A 16,641-nucleotide genomic window follows, 5' to 3' on the forward strand; every position below is an offset into this window, starting at 1 on the left:
AAGGTCTGAGGATGTGGTACTCCATAAAGAACTCTATTAACTTCTGGCTCTCTAGACTGTCTTAAGGGTTACCTGAGAGTAAAACTGAGATGTCGGGAGAAGTTAATTAACTATTCCAAATTTACTCATCTGAAAACCGAAGACAATTATAAACCAAGCTAGGAAGTATGGTGTGAACGGGAAAGGTGTGTGTGTGTGTGTGTGTGTGTGTGTGTGTGTGTGTGTGTGTGTGTGTGTGTGTTGAAAACAAACAAAATCCAACCATTTTTGGTCCTTGAAAAAGAGGACACCTGTCAAGGGTGTTGCGGTATGAATCAAAACAAGTTTTTTCCTCTTACATATGAAACCCTCAGGTCCTTTCAACTCCCATCTCGTTTGGTGCCCCTCCTCGAGGTGTCTTTTGCCAGTGATGCCTGAAATTTAGTGTCTGTATGAATAGAAGAAGAAAGGGAATGGAAGGGGGTTGCGGTGGCGTTAGGGTGAGCTGAGCGTTCAGCTAGTGCTGAGCTAAGGGGAAACGCCTCTGAGGCAGGAGAGAAACTGGGAGGAGCCCAAGAGGTCATGGACTGGAGCAATCAAAGTCTCCTCGATGGCCGCCCGGGGATGCACGTTGTCTCTGTGGCTGTGGCTGTGGTCGCCCCTGCTGCTACCACTGCTGCTGGGGGCGCGAGCTGACGCAGCTCGATGGAGTGGGGAGGGCACCACGCCGCATCTGCAAAGCATCTTCCTGGGCCGCTGCGCTGAGTACACCACACTGCTGAGCCTCCAGCCCGGGTAGGTGCTAAGCCAGAAAGGGAAAAGGGAGAGAGGGTGGCTTTGGAAAGTCAGCCAGAGGGATTAGCGGGTCTCCATGCGATTCTCAGGGACAGGGGCCTAAGTGCACAGGTTCCCCAGGTCCAGGAGATTGTAGATGAGGCTGAGCTGCCGGTGAAGAGGTGAGAGAGCTGTGTGTGGGAGCACAAATACCAGTCTAGAGTGACTTTGAGTGACTGTGCCTCTCCAGCCAACAGATATCTCTAGCAACAACTGCTGAAGTGAGCACGCTTTGGGAATTCCAGGTCCTCCGGTCTAGAGTAGCTCAAGTTTTTCTCTCCTTATGGCTAAAACCATCACATCCTCCAAACTCCCGTCTCCTTCAGGGCCCCTCCTCCAGGTGTCTTTTGCCAGACGATGCCTCAAGCTTAGTGTTTGTCTGGACTGAAGAAGGGATGGCGAGGGAGCAGGGTGGCATTAGGAAGAGCTGAGCAGCCGGCTAGAGGACTCTGGTTCCCTGTCTTGCACCCATTGTTCTTAATTGTTTTCCCCCTTTGGACCTGCTTTTCGTGTTGTTACACTACCCCTTTCTTGTGCCAGTTGTATTTCATTATTATACATTTCAGAGAGAAAGAGAGAGAGAGAGAGAGAGAGAGAGAGAGAGAGAGAGAGAGAGGGAGGGAGGGAGGGAGGGAGGGAGGGAGGGAGGGAGGGAGGGAGGGAGGGAGGGAGGAGGAGGAGGAGGAGGAGGAGGAGGAGGAGGAGGTAGTCGTCTCTCACCAAGGGGAAGAAAAAGGGACCATTGCATAGAAGTGATTTTGAAAGGTGGCTTTGTACCACAGGAGTGAAAATTGTCCCCGGGGGACACTCTGCTTCAGCAGAAGTCACTCCCAGCACTTGTCATCCTCCTCTGTCCTTGCAAGTCTTGCCTCCTGACCTGGTCTCATGGGTCCAGAGACCTGCACTCCAAAGACACCACTCTTGTGTCTAAAAGAAGAGACAAAAGCTAGAGATGTGTTTCAGTGGTGGAATACCTGACTAATAGCATGGCCCTTGATCTCTCTCTCTCTCTCTCTCTCTCTCTCTCTCTCTCTCTCTCTCTCTCTCTCTCTCTCTCTCTTACACACACACACACACACACACACACACACACACACACACACACACACCATCTGCAAAACAGAGGCTGCACAGTTTATTGAAAATGAAACTGTCACCTTCTGCCTTTAATCCCAGCATTTGGGAGGCTGGTGGATCTCTGAGTTCAAGGCTAGCTTGGTCTACAGAGTGAGTTCTGGGTAGCCAGGCCTACACAGAGAAACCCTGCCTCAAAAACACAAACAAAACAAACAAAAAACACAAAACAAAAAGGAAAGGAAAGGAACTGTCACCTTCTAGTTGTGCTTCTATCTGTGCCCTGTTCTATTACGTCACTAACCTGGGAAAACCATATTGCTTAGACCGGAGAACGCCGCTTTTCCTCTCACAGTGGAAGTGTTTCACAGTGCGTTGTGGTGCATTCCGAGTTTTCATTTTATAATTTGCACTGTGTGTGTGTGTGTGTGTGTGTGTGTGTGTGTGTATGTGTGTGTGTGTGTGATGTGTCTGTGTCCACACAGAGGCCAGATGGAAACACTGGGTGTCTTGTTTGATAATTTTCTAATTCTATCATTTTCTAGTTCCAAAGCTAGAGCTAGCCTGGCAGCCAGCAGGCCCCAGTCATTCTCGTTTCCACCTCACACAATGCTGGGGTTAGAGGCACAGGCAGCCACATGGACAGGGGTAGGGGTGGGGAGGTGCGGGGGTGGGCATTGAACTCAGGTCCACCACAAGAGCCTTACCTTCTGAAGCCTCTCCCCAGTTCTGACTGGCACCTTTTGAACAAAAACTGCACAGCCATCTGGGAAGCCTTCAAGGTGGTGCTAGACAAGGACCCCTGCTCTGTGCTTCCCTCAGACTACGACCTCTTCATTAACCTCTCCAGGCACGCCATTCCTAGAGACAAGGTGAGGACAACCGCCTCAAATATGGCCAAGAAATGTATATTTTTAAGTTTGTGCTGCATTTTTTCTTTGTTGGTAAAAAGCAGAGGCATAATTTAGAATTGTACATCTCCTAGAGGCTTAGTGAGCTAGTTGATGAACATAACAAATGACTTATTGGAATCCTTCTGTGTTCCTGGTGTCGCATTAAGGGTTAGGAATAGCAAGGAAAATACAGTATTTATAGCCCTTCCAGTCTAAAAAGAACCTGAACTACTGAGGACCGGATGAGACAGCTGCCAGGAATAGTGCTCTATGAAGACACTATTTACTCTGGAAGGTACCAGATGTGTGTAAAGAATGAGGTGTGCACTGTGCATTCTAGGAAGGACATCACACAATTGCTTATCACCCTAATCACAGCTACAACATGAGGTCAAAGACTTCTGCTTCTTATTTTCCTAACCAAGCCTTGGTCAAAATCACACATCTAGCATAGGACAGAGCCAGGCTTCCAGTCCTAGTCCCTTAATCACGCTGCTGGGAAAATATGTCATTATCATCTATATCAGTGGTTCTCAACCTGTAGTTTGCAACCCCTTTAACAAACTTCTATCTCCAAAAATATATTCACATTATGATTCATAACAGTAGCAAAATTACAGTTACCAAGTAGCAATGAAGATAATTTTATGGTTGGGGGTCACCACAACATGAGGAACTGTATTAAAGGGCTGCAGCACTAGGGAGGTTGGGAACTACTTGTCTGCATTGTGTGTTTGTAATACAGGGAGGAGAGAGGCAGCACTCTTCAAACATGCAGTAGCCACAAAGAAAAAGAAAGCAGTAGGCTCGCAGCAGGTACAAATTCCATGACTGCTGATTTGTCATGATGACAAACTGCAATGTGTTTTCATTTCCTTTTGCATTTTAATTCCTGGTTGTTTCTCATCAGTCGCTGTTCTGGGAGAATAACCACCTACTCGTTATGAGCTTCTCAGAGAACACCCGTCGCTTTATGCCCCTATGTGATGTTCTGTATGGCAAGGTTGGAGATTTCTTGAGTTGGTGTAGACAGGAAAATGCCTCTGGTAAGATTTTTCACACATTACCATATAGCAGCAGCTCCTCTATCTGCAAATTTACCTTTGATGCTGGATATTTTCATATATGTTCATCTCATTTAATTCTTCCCAAATCTTCTGAGATAGGTGACATCTATAGTAATGGGTAATAACAATAATGGGTAGAGTGTACTTACCTTTATTGCAGGCTTGTAAGTATTTTAGACACATTAGTTCTAGAATCCACACATTATCCTCTGTCATCCTATCACTATTCCTAATTTGGCAAGCGTGGAAACTGAGGCGTGGTTTGATTAAGGGAGTTGCCTAGGAATGTCTATTCAGTAAGCCATGTAATCTCACAATCTGACCTCAGAGCCTATGAGTGCAATCAGGACTCTGCCTTCAAGTCTTTATTTTCCAGAGGGGAAACTGAGGCTCAAAGAAGGTAAATACACTGTGCATGTTGCTTAAAATGCTAAATATGGAATTAGCAAGTACTTTACATTAATACAGTTTCCAATATGAAAGGTATTTGTGTGCTTTTCTCCTAGGATTTGATTACCAGTCCTGCCCCACATCAGAAGACTGTGAAAACAATGCTGTGGACTCCTATTGGAAAAGTGCATCCATGCAGGTAATCCTGGGATGGGTAAGTGAGTGTTGAGCATGCGTGGAATCTATGAACTGGACCCCAGGCTGTTACCTAATTTCAGTGAGTCTTCCTTTCCACTTTAATGATTTCTCTGACTCATTTTCTCTGCTCTGCAGAGTTGTGAGGGTTTAAGGAGATAAAATATTTAATGCAGTGGCCAGTGCAGAAAAAAACGTTTCACAAATGTTAGTTATACACAGCGAGAGTGCATTGTCAGCATTTCTGTCACACTGCGATTGTGAACTTCGGGTACTTCCTAGTGTTGTGTAAAATGGGAGTAATCTCTGCTTTACCAAAGAGCCTGGGACACTGGAGACTTAGATGTGGGTATCAGAAATGTTCACAGAGTATCATTAATGGAAGAAGAACCAGTCAGCTACCAATAAGCTGGCACCACAGAAATGCTCCTAAGGCTTGTCTGTATCTCAGAGGATATTGCCACAGAGTTGATGGTGGCTGTCAGCAGTTATAAAATGATGTCATTTATTGCTGACATCCCCTGCCTCAAGCATTGGACTAAAGATTAGAAATAAGGAGGGTGAAGTCTTTAGTTAAAGGCTGATGATTAACTGTCTGTCATGCTGATTAAGAAGCAAGTAAAGAAAGTCCCCTTTCAGAAGTGATGTGTCCTTGCCTCCCATTGTCTGCTTTGCTCTCCAGTTGTTCCTTGGGTCCATCGATTGGGTGAAGGACTTTGATCAAACCTTCCACCAGGGCAAAGCACAGAGCCTCACGCTGAGCACTGTGTACTCCTGACAGCTTCAGTGGGAGCAGTGTTTGCTCCTGCTTTCCCAGGGCTTCATCTGAAATACAGGCTCCAGTAGCTGCCAAAGTCTGTTATTGGGAACTGGAAGGCTTAACACCTCTATAGAGGTGCCATAGCAATGCCGTCTGTAAAAGACCTGTAACAGGCTGGAGAGATGGCTCAGCAGTTCAGAGCATCGGCGGCTTTCCTAGAAGACCCAGGTTCAAGTCCCAGCACATGGCAGTTTACAGCTGTCTGTAATCCAGCTCCAGGTGATCTGACACCCTCACACATACATGCAGGCAAAACACCAATGCATATAAAATAAAATGAGTCAATCATTTAAAGAGAGAGACCTGTAAACAGATATTAAATTGCATTTGAGAGGCAGAGGCAGGCAGATCTCTGAGAGCTTGAGACAGCCTGGTCTACACAGCTAGAGTTCCAGAACAGTTAAGGCTACGCAAAGAAAGCCTGTCTTAGCTTAGGTGGTGGTGGCGAACGCCTTTAATCCCAGCACTCTGGAGGCAGAGGCGGGCAGATTTCTGTGAGTTTGAGGCCAGCCTGGTCTACAGAGCAAGTTCCAGGACAGCTAGGGATGCTACACAGAGAAACCATGTCTCAGGGGGAAAAAAGGAACAAAAGAAAACCTGTCTCAAAAAATAAATGAAAGAAAGTTGTAGCATATGCCACCCTGAATCTGCCTAACTTTAATGTATGTGCTCCAACTGCGTTTTATTCATGGAAGCTACTATTAGTACCTCCATTTTAAGAATAAACTAGGTGGGTGAAGCAAGAGCAAAGCTAATCCAGTACATTAATGACAAGCTTGACCCTTATAAGTGGTCAATACATATTGCTGTTACTATTATCATTTGTGGCGCTGGGGACCGCACTTAGGGTTTTGAACCTAAGGTTCTACCATGAGCTACATGCCCAGGCTAAATGTTGTTATGTAGTAGGAACTGTACACCAGTCCCTTGAAGTTCCAAGCTGGTGAGCATGTTTTGGTCTTGCAAGCATGTCTGTGTGCAGTGCTTGCGGTGGGACTTCGTATTGTTCACCAAAGACAGCTGGCTTATTTTCTGCACCTGCGGTTCGTACTGCTTCTCGCAGTTATTTGCACGTGGCTTACATGGGCCAATGAGACGTGAGTGAGAGTGACATCTGTCACTCGTAGGATGGGTCACTGGCCCTTTTCTCTTCCTGGCAGTTAACAGCTTTGCAGGTGGGAGGCTTCCTCAGGGTGAGGAAGTGCCAAACCACCAAGAGCCTGTGGTGAATGTTCAGTGGGGGCATACAGTGAATCTTCATGGGAAGCCACTGCCATGTTGAGGCTGTTTGTCACGTCAGCTTAGTCTAGTTTATTCTAGCTGACATGATGTCATGCATTCCATATCATATCCTTAGGCTAAGGCACCTAACATGGAATCACTGAGTAGGGGACTGAGTAGGGGTCGTTGAAGATGATTTGATTCTCCAAATAAACCAATTTGCATCTCTACAGCCATGTGAAATGCCAATTTGCCCCCATTGATAACTGTCAATTAAAAAAGTAAAACAAAGTTGCTATTAACACACACACACACACACACACACACACACACACAATGATGTGACTTCATTTTCTCAAAACTCTGTTTCTTCTTGCAGTATTCAAGAGACAGTTCTGGGGTGATCAATGTCATGCTGAATGGCTCAGAGCCCAATGGAGCCTATCCCGTGAGAGGGTAAGAACAGCAACACCCAAGGACTAGAAAGTCACCCCAGTTCCGATTTAACGCTTGCTTTTGTAAAGTCAGGTAAAGTGAAACAGTTGTGTGATGTGGTACATGTGCTCATTAGAGGCACGTCTGTACAGCTAAGTCATTAACAGCTGACAAATACACGAACAAGTATCCACATTTCGAGAGTAGAAGAACAGCTGGAGGGATATAGGTCAGCGGTAATGCTTGCCTTCCAAACAGGACCTCTCTCTGATCCCTAGCACGCAAATGAAAAATCAGGTTGTGGTGGCACATTTGCAATCCAAGTGTTGGGGCACCCCAACTATTTCAGCCATCCTAGCCTACTTGTTCCAGTTCTAGGCCAGTGAGAGACTGGAGAGCACCTGATTTTATACTCCAGCTTACATATGCTCCAACATATACATAAACACATACATGTGCACAAAATGTAAAAAGAAGCCTAGACACTTTATTGGCAGTGTGGGACAGAGTCTCTCTGAATAGCCCTGGCTGTCCTGGAATTTACTATGCAGACCAGGCTTGCCTCAAACTCTAAGAGATTCAACTTGCCTCTACTTCCTGAGTGCTGGGTTTAAAGATGTGCACCACCTCATCCAACTTTCCTAGAAACTTTTAAAATAATAAATGTCTAAATAAACTAAAAGCTCAAATGGAGAGTGATCATATGGTGTTAAGACTCGAAGAAAGGTTCTCCTGGACTGGAGACAGGTCTTGATGTCAGAGAACTTGCCTAACATATACACATTCAACACCATGGAAGAACAAAGAAAAATAAATGTCCTTTCTGTCTTCCAGGTTTTTTGCAGATTTTGAAATCCCATACTTACAAAAGGATAAAATCACAAGAATTGAGATCTGGGTCATGCATGAAGTTGGGGGACCCATTGTGTAAGTTATGGGGCTTGGGTAATAGCTGTGAGATCTTGCTTTGCTTGCCTACGGTCTGATCGGGAGTCCTTTTGCACTTAGCTTTAGGGACCTGCCAGCCTTCTGCTTCTAATGCAGCTGGTGGAGAAGGATGACTGTTGGGAATGCTGGCTCACTCTCTGTTATATGCCAGGCTGATTTTTATGAGTGGCGTGGGAGATTTGGGTAAATGAGGTTCTTACACATCTGTGAGGGTCAAAGCCAGTTTTCCTTCCCTCCTTCCTTCTTTTCTTTTCTTTTTTTTTCTCTTTGTATCTCTTGAAGGCTCGTTACCTCCCCAGGGTTTTCAGTTATCAACCCAGTGTTCTGTGGTGAAGCCTTGCTCTCCATGGTGCAACCACTTCTGCAACTAGGTGCTAGCTAACCAGTGAGGACCAGGACTTGGAAGAACTATATCTTCTCAGAAACTGAGTTTATACATAAGCAAGTGTAGAACTCATCTTTTTCCTGGATGAACGCACTTCCAAGCAGCCTAAGATAACACCCACCACTGGCTTGGCTCCCGCTTTACAAACAGTTCTACCCTGTGGCTTAACTAATGCCAGATCAAACAATTAAGCCCATTTAGTCCAGAAGCTTGGTGATGAGGCCACAGCCTGTTTCAAACTGTGTGGTAACTTCAGAGGAGAGCTGGGCCCTGTTCTTCAGAGCCTTGATGCTGCATGGAGGATAATATTGCCAAACCCCACGGGCCTGTCGCTCTGCCTGACGGTGTAGGCTTCCCAGAAGCCACAGCTCCTAAACCAGAAACTTCCCTGCGTTCCCCTTGAGAGCAGAACATCAAGGAGTGGCAGAATGATCTTTGTCGGTACTGAAACAGCTTCTGCTACGTTTTCCTCTTTCTTTATTTTTCAATTGTTTTTTCAGTGATTTCTTTCTTTTTTTTTTTTTTTTTTTTTTTGGTTTTTAGAGGCAGGGTTTCTCTGTATTGTTTTGGAGGTTTTCCTGGAACTCGCTTTGTAGACCAGGATGGCCTCGAACTCACAGAGATCTGCCTGCCTCTGCCTCCTGAGTGCTGGGATTAAAGGCGTGCGCCACCAATGCCCGGCTTTTCCTCTTTCTTTAATCTGCTTATTTAAAATATACATCGGTCTGTGTTTTAGGGAATCCTGTGGCGAAGGCAGTGTGAAAAATCTGGAAGACAGACTGGAAGCCCTGGGGTTCCAGCACAGTTGTATCGATGACTACCGGTAGGTGGCGCTGTGTTATAACCACTTTGAAGGGTTAGAGCAATTTAAAGGGTTGGTTCGCAGGTATCCATTCCAAAGGCCCGGGATGGTGGCTTTTGGGTTGCCTACGGATGTGGGGGAAGGGAGAACCTTCCGGAGCCCCCTTTTTTTGGCCAGAGTTCATTTTAACAGCTGGGGGATACTAATAGCAGCAATTTATCATGTACCCATGTGCACTTCGTTCCTACAGCCTCGTTGATGTGTGATGATATTGGGGACCAAGGGCTAGGCTTCCCCCACATCTTTAGATCGCAGTACCAAAGCTACTGAGATGGGCGTTTGATAGATGGGTCTCGGCCATAGACAGTATGAAAAATCATAACTCATTTTATAGATCAAGGTGGCCTTGAACTCCACCTGCCTCTGCCTCCCAAGTGCTGGGATTAAAGGTGTGTGTCACCACCTCAGTTCTTAGGTACTCAAGCCTGGTGGCTTTTCAGGGGCTGGAGTTCAACTCGGGCAGGCTTTCTTAGCACTAACGGGTGTGCCTGGGTGGAAATGGAATCGGGGGTATTCTTACCCAACACCATCATCTTGTTATCTTGCTGCTTCTGCCTTCCCAGAATTGTATGAGCTCTATCATTTTCCCAAGGGACCAAAGTCTCTGGATGTGTGGGTGACGCCATCCCTGTTCCAGGCCTCCTTGACCCTAACCAGTGCCTTCTTGCTCATTGTTGCTCATGCAAATGCAAAGCTTAGGTACCGTCCACTGTCCTCTTTTAAAAGCAAAACTCAGCAAGTACCTTTTCTGGACATCTAACCTATATACAGGAAAATGTACAAATTTACATACAGAGTTGGATGATCAAGTTCAGTCTGCCTCAGCCCTCAGATAAGAAGAACACTAACAGCACGGAGTGTCTGCCAGTCTCACTGTTAGGCATAGCTGTCTGCTCCTGTGGTATCACTGGCTAGATTTGTAATGTCGTGGGCTGGTTTTGTCTGTCTTTAGACCGTAAAAGTTCCCTGTAGATTAGTCACAGAGGTTAAATAACTAGCCCAAGGTCAATACTCAAGGTCAAAGTTGATTTTTGAACCCAACTTTGTGTAGCCTTGAAACAAAGCACCCCCTACTAATGTCCCTTCATGAGTCAAAGCAAGGGTTTTAGAAATACATCTAAACAGACCATTCTGACTGCACTACAGCTCAATGTTAGGGCAAGTTGTGGCTACAGATTGCAGAGTTACCACCACTTTTCTCTTGCCTAAGAACTCTCTAGAAAGACTCTTTCTTCAGTCACCAGGCTGTGCTGTATGAGTCAGGCCAGAACCAGATCACAGCTGTCGTGGCTTCCAGCCTGTTTCTCCTCTCTTGTGTGATCTCCACTTCAGCTGGATGCTGCTTCTTGAACTCCAAGCCTCACTCAGATCCTGGCTGCTATTCTGTGTTAATGTTTTTTTCTTCTCCCTGGGTAGCCAAGAAAACTACAAAGGTTAACCAAACAAAGGTCATGCAAATGCATGTAAGGGTCTCTCAACCCTCAAAATGCAACGGAATCGCCTTTTGTCCTGTGTCAGCCAGAGTTCAGGGTCCTTGGGGTTGCTGGTGGAGCCTTGTCTCTCCATAGACTGTCTCCTCCTAGTTGGTGTCTGATAATACCATATTGTATCAGACTCAGAGAAAGCCTGTCTTTGGGGAAAAAATAGCAGCTACATCTATTTTTATAAATATGTATGGACAGATTTTATCTATTGTCCCAGGAACTCATAAGACCAAAGTAGGAAGATGACTAGAGCTCAAGGAGTTCAAGACCATCCTAGGCAACATAGTGAGGCAATACCTCAAAATCCATTACTAATAAAATGTATGTTTGTACAGTAGACACCACTGCAGGATAGGTAAGTCTAAGCAGGGACCACAGAGCACGCATGCACCGAGTGACAGGGTAGCTCTCCCACATCTCTCCTGTCATATGGTCATAAAGGCATTGTCGTGGCCTGCCTTGTTACTCATGCCTTGCGTGTCACTGTCACCTGCTCCTGTTTCCATTGCTGCTTTCCTTCCCTCCTGGTTGCCTTGGAACTTCACATTTTCTGCTCGGTTGTGCTAGGCAGTTGGCATCCTTTGCTGGAGTCAGAGCATGGCCATCATCGCTCGTGTCCAACCTTCTGTCCAAAGTAGGTATCAAAAAGGTTTTCCTAATAAAGTAGTGTGTGCAGCCAGGAAAAATCTGGACGAGCCTAAAAGATTCAAGGTTAGCTCTCTGACTCATGATGCTTTCCAAGTTATGAGAACATGGGAAAATCACTGTGGGCAGCTTTAACTGCAACAAATTGCAGTTGAAAATAGGATCGACGCCATTGGATGATTGAAGGGTTACATGACATCTGAATAAAACACACAATCAAAATTTATGGTACATAGTCAGTAAATGCTTTTGTGAGAAGGGGCTTGAGATAAGGGTCTCATTGTGAAGCCCTGGTTCTCCTGGAACTCCTTATGCAGACCAGGAGGGCCTCAAACTCAGAGATCTGCCTGCCTTTGCCTCCCTCCCTAATGCTAGGATTAAAGGAGTGCCGCCATCCCCAGCCTACCTAATGTTGTTTGTAAAGGAGAGGCTAGTGGGATCGTCAGGGATGCGTGTTGTGCTTCCGGACCTTTTCAGGCTCATCATAAATATTTCATGGGTGGAAGCCATTTGGGCAATCTCTTAAGGATTGTTTCCTCCTTGTAGACCAGTGAAGTTCTTAATGTGTGTGGACCACAGCACTCACCCGGACTGTGTCATGAACTCGTAAGTAAATGGCTTCAATCAGAACCTAGGTGAACTGCAGTGAACACTGTTTTTCTTTACTCAAAGTAGGGAGATCACTGTTTCTGTATTCCCATGTCCCCTGGCACATGAGTGCATCTGTACATATATAAGCATGGTCACACACACACACACACACACACACACACACACACACACACACACACACACACACACACACGCCACAGACATAGATCTCTTATATCAGTTATAATGAATGATACGATGATAGGATTCTGGGATTTGCTTTTTTCACTTAACAGTATGTCTTGAAGATGTTTCTATAATTTTAAGAAAATAAATTTAGGGCTAGAGAGATTGCTCAGTGGTTAAGAGCACCAGCTGCTGTTCCAGAGGGTTTGACTCCCAGCACCCACATGGTGACTTACAATCATCATTAACTCCAAAATATGTCAAACCAACATCTCTAGCACAGACGCAGAAATACAGTGCAGAGAGAAACAAAAGCTGCATGTTTAATTTGCATATGGTAATGGGGCAGACAACAGAAACAGATCTGAGATGATAAACTCCAAACCACCGATCAAAACTTCTAGATATAAAAATTAAGAATTACAAAAAGATAAAGGCAGATCCTAATAATTAAATGCATTTTTCTCTGTGTTATTTTATTTTGTTGAAAATAAATTAAATGTATCCAGATATTAGTTAATTATTTTAAGGCAAAAGGGTGGGGGGAGGGATTTAGAATGATTCAAGTGTGAACAAGAATTGAATCAGAAATGCAGTTGTAGTGAATGTCCAGCAGGTGGAGCCATTGGCTAATTAAAAAAAAAAAGGAACTCAAAGAATCCTAAGGAAGTTGTGGGTAAGGACCTGGCAACTAGTCCAGAACAGTGGTATTAGTTTCTGAACTAAGATAAGATGGTTTTATAAATTTTAAAGTTCACATTTTAATTGGTTGAAAAGAATTCAATAATTTCTGTTTCAAAGACTCCAAAGGTCAGATCTTCTTTAGTTAAATGGGATTTGGCCAGGCCTTCCCTTGCTTTTTAAAGTTACCACAGGCTTTTCTTAATCGGTTAAATTCTGATGATGCACTATTCACCAATAAGGAACTTGGCTAACACTCTGGAACATTCGTACAACACGAATTCATACACAAGGAAAAAATGAATTGGCTCCGTGTGAACCAGCATGATCTATATCCAAGAGGTGGTGTTAGGCAAGCAAATCGTGTTCCATGTGTTTACACAAAGAGGTGCGTGCGAGCGAGCGAGCAGAGAGAGAGAGAGAGAGAGAGAGAGAGAGAGAGGGTGGGGGGTGGGGGGTGGGGGTTTTCTTGAAAGGACAACTGGAATTATTAGCTGTGATTCTCTGGGAAATTAACAATTTTTATTTTCGGCTTTATGAACTTTCAGCTCTACCTAAACATTTCTGTAGTGTGCATGCATGGTTTTGAAAGCAGATATCACACACTAATGTTGTCTCTGTTTCCCTCATTCTTTTCAGAGCGTCAGCATCTATGCAGAGAGAGAGCCCATCTCTTTATACAACAGGGCATGCCAGCCTGCTCATCTCTCTCTTAGTAGCGCTGACTTGGAGTTCTCAAGTGTGACTAGAAAATCACCACGCTGTTCTAAGAGAACCCAGTCTTGCATCCACCCTTGGACTGTCCACCATGTTCTATGCAGACTAAGGGTGCCCATTGTCTAAAGATCCTCTTCCTTCTAGGAAAATAGCGTAACCAGATGGTAATCCTATTACACTCTAACTAGTCTTACTTGCCAGGCAGAATTTGCTATCACAAACAATTAAAAATAATTGTTTCTTATTTTGATAACACTGGGACCCGGAGTGTCAAATAATCTCATATAATTTTCTCATATATTTTTGGAAGCATCTGTATTTTCTATTTTCTGTATATTCCTGTTTCAGAGCTTCAGATACATGTACAGTATATAAAGGTATACATATATACACGCTATGTAAAGATGGCTACTTATGATAAGCACTGCGAGCTAAAGATACAGAGTTCTGAAGAAGGCAAAGCTATGGGGAAACAGAGGAATGCAGTGGATTCCAGGGCGAGTGGGAGGGGTGTATGAGGAATTGGGGTGAGGCTAAATTAAAGGGGCAGTGCGAGGACCAAGGTGTCTTATGGGAGCCTGCCCTTCTCAAAGCTCTTAGAGCTGTGGGAGCAAATCTCACTGGATGTAAATTTAAAATCTGTGTTTCTAGAGAACATTTAATCAAATAAGAAAATGTTAGTAAGTGTAAAAGATGGGATATAAAACTACTCATGATATGATGCAAGTGTTATGAAGTATAATGACTATGAATCCTATCTTGAATGTGTGTTTGTACAATATGCATACTGTAAATGAATGAAAGAAAATAACTCAAAGGGGCAGTGCAATTGTCTCTGGATAGTAACCTCACAGTGATTTAGTTTTTGGCCTTTGGCTTCTTAATATTTTCTATTTTTTAAAGTATATTAATTTTATAATAACAAAAAATTGAAACCCACACATACACCACATATGTGCAGACATTTTGTCTGACAAATAATATTTCCAGAACACAAAAAAACCAAAACCAGATATATTGTTGCAGATACTTCTGTTCTCTACCTGTAGCAAGTAGGCACGAGTTCCTTGATGCTGATGCGGTTGTGGGGTGGGGTGGGTGGAGGGAGTGCAGTCAGGAGCTTCCCCATACTGTCTCAGAGGAGCTAGTAATCCCTGGAGGCCCAGGTAGCTGCTCTGGCAGTCAGTGCTAAGGTTCCATGTGCCACCCTGCATCGCTGAGTGCGTGAGGTCCTTTCTTGCTGAGGTCACTTGATCCAGGTGAGACCCACAGTCAGTGCTGATGCTTAATTCCTGTGGCCTCTTGAGCAAACATCCCCTGTAAACCTAGGAAACCATGTACTTAAAGATCACTGTGCTCAGCAGAGGTTCACAATTCAGCCTTATAACCATGGAGGGTCATTTCAGACCCTCCCTAGGCTCTCATCCCCTTTCCCTCTTTCTCTTCCTCCTTGTTTCCCTCCCCCATCTATCTCCCTTTCTCCCCATCTCTCTTCCCCCCTCCTGCCCCCACTGCGTGCGTGCATGCGTGCGTGTGTGCATGTGTGTGTGTGTGTGTGTGTGTGTGTGTGTGTATGTTGTGTAAGTCATATAATCACCTTCTAGCTTCCCCAGCCTTCTGTTTCTGACTCCTGGTTCCTCCTCATTCTCTACCTAACTCTGTCCCTTTGGAATCCACACACAAATTTGCTCAGTCAGGGGTTTTCCCTCCAATGTCAAGGTATTTTATCACAGCAATTGAAAACTAAGACAGATCATGTAGATGTGTAGATGCATACATGTTCCCCCCCATGATAGGCTGTATACTTACATCATGATGCTATGCCCTGACACCCTCCAATGTTCTGAGCAGCAATGAATGTTATTTCTTTATGAAGTAGCTCCCAGAGCTGTGTTGTAGTAGTCAAAAGATGGGTACCCCGACAGTCACCTATCCTCATCACTATCGTCATGACTCTAGCTGTCATTTGCTGAGTTATGCAACATGCCTTTCAGCTTTTATATGCAACACACACACACACACACACACACACACACACACACACAGAGGCACTTGGGAGGCCCCCGGATCCCTTCTTCTATACTGGGACACTCTGGGGCTGATGAGTCACCCCGATAAAGGTGGGGAACGTGGTCAGGTTCAGGAAGGAGAAGAAAACAGACTGAGAAGAGAGGCAGTGTAGGGAACAAAGACCCGGCACATGGTAGACGGTTCATGTGGTATAGTCACCATCGCTTATTGTAAAATGCTTCCCAGAGAAGCCATGCCAAGCTTGGTATCTATCACCTAATTCACTTCCTTGCTACAGCCCATGTTTGCCTTGCTTTCCCTTCTGTGTCTTTGAACATGCTTCTCTCTCTGCATTGATCTTCCTTCCTGCTCTGTCATCTACCTGGTGGATATTATGTATGCCCTGCTTACACATTAGACACCACTGAGGACTACTGGGCCTCAGACAAAAGAGGAGAAAAGGGCTCAACTTACTTTGGGGCCAACCAGCTCCTTGGATGTAGCAGCCAAGGGGTGTCTCTTAAGCTGGCTTGGAGAACACTGTCCTCAATCCTTCAGGTTGCCTGGGTTACAGGGGGCCTTGCAAGTCTCCTGCAGCACACTAACCTGGGACTTAGTTAGATGCTGCTCTTTGGAATTCTGTGGAAAAGGGAAACCTCTTCTTTTTCTAAAAATAAAAGTGTTTCTCTTTTTCTGAGTATCCATTTCACTGTCCACTTGAAAAAAATCCACTATAGAAAAATTGAGAAAAAGACAATAAACAAATATTTTCTGCTAACTTATGCAATGTGTCAGTTTCCCCTGTATGTGTTCATATGTGCTTATAGTTTTTAATGTCTGCAACATTGACGGGTACAAGATTGAAGGCGTGTGCCATCACAGCCCGTCGAGAAAGTCCATGTTCTTAAGTCTAGAGTTCAAGATGATGATCTTCCAGTGCTCTCAAGCCACCTTTCTTGCCCGGTGCCTGGGAGACACCTCCCCCCACATGCCTTCTCTCAGTTTCCCATTCTTGACACAGCTTGCTGCCCATCTGTTAGCAGGTAAGGGCCTCCCCTCAATCCTCACAACCAAGACCTCAGCCCAGAGATGGCAAAGCTTACATTCTGAAGAGAGCAGAGGTGGGCTCTGAAGGGTATTGTAACACACTGGGCTGGATAGTGTGGCTTTTCAGGAAGTCTTAGGGTTATTTACGAGATGAGTGGCGTATGTATAGGGTAAGGT

The 16,641-nt window shown here is 44.9% G+C and overlaps 1 protein-coding gene across 1 annotated transcript; it reads left to right on the plus strand.

Annotated features, from left to right (window-relative positions):
* Positions 1-565: 565 nt before the first annotated feature.
* Bst1 (bone marrow stromal cell antigen 1) lies at positions 566-16,199 on the plus strand. Its single transcript, XM_040747043.1, has 9 exons — positions 566-774; positions 2,615-2,759; positions 3,691-3,826; positions 4,354-4,436; positions 6,853-6,929; positions 7,743-7,835; positions 8,978-9,064; positions 11,779-11,838; positions 13,330-16,199. Exons 1-9 carry the CDS (start codon positions 590-592, stop codon positions 13,433-13,435), a joined length of 972 nt encoding a protein of 323 aa, XP_040602977.1. The 5' UTR covers positions 566-589; the 3' UTR covers positions 13,436-16,199.
* The last annotated feature ends 442 nt before the right edge of the window (positions 16,200-16,641 follow it).

The sequence above is a fragment of the Mesocricetus auratus genome, unplaced genomic scaffold, assembly GCF_017639785.1.
Source record: "Mesocricetus auratus isolate SY011 unplaced genomic scaffold, BCM_Maur_2.0 Super-Scaffold_100006, whole genome shotgun sequence".
Taxonomy (NCBI): domain Eukaryota; kingdom Metazoa; phylum Chordata; class Mammalia; order Rodentia; family Cricetidae; genus Mesocricetus; species Mesocricetus auratus.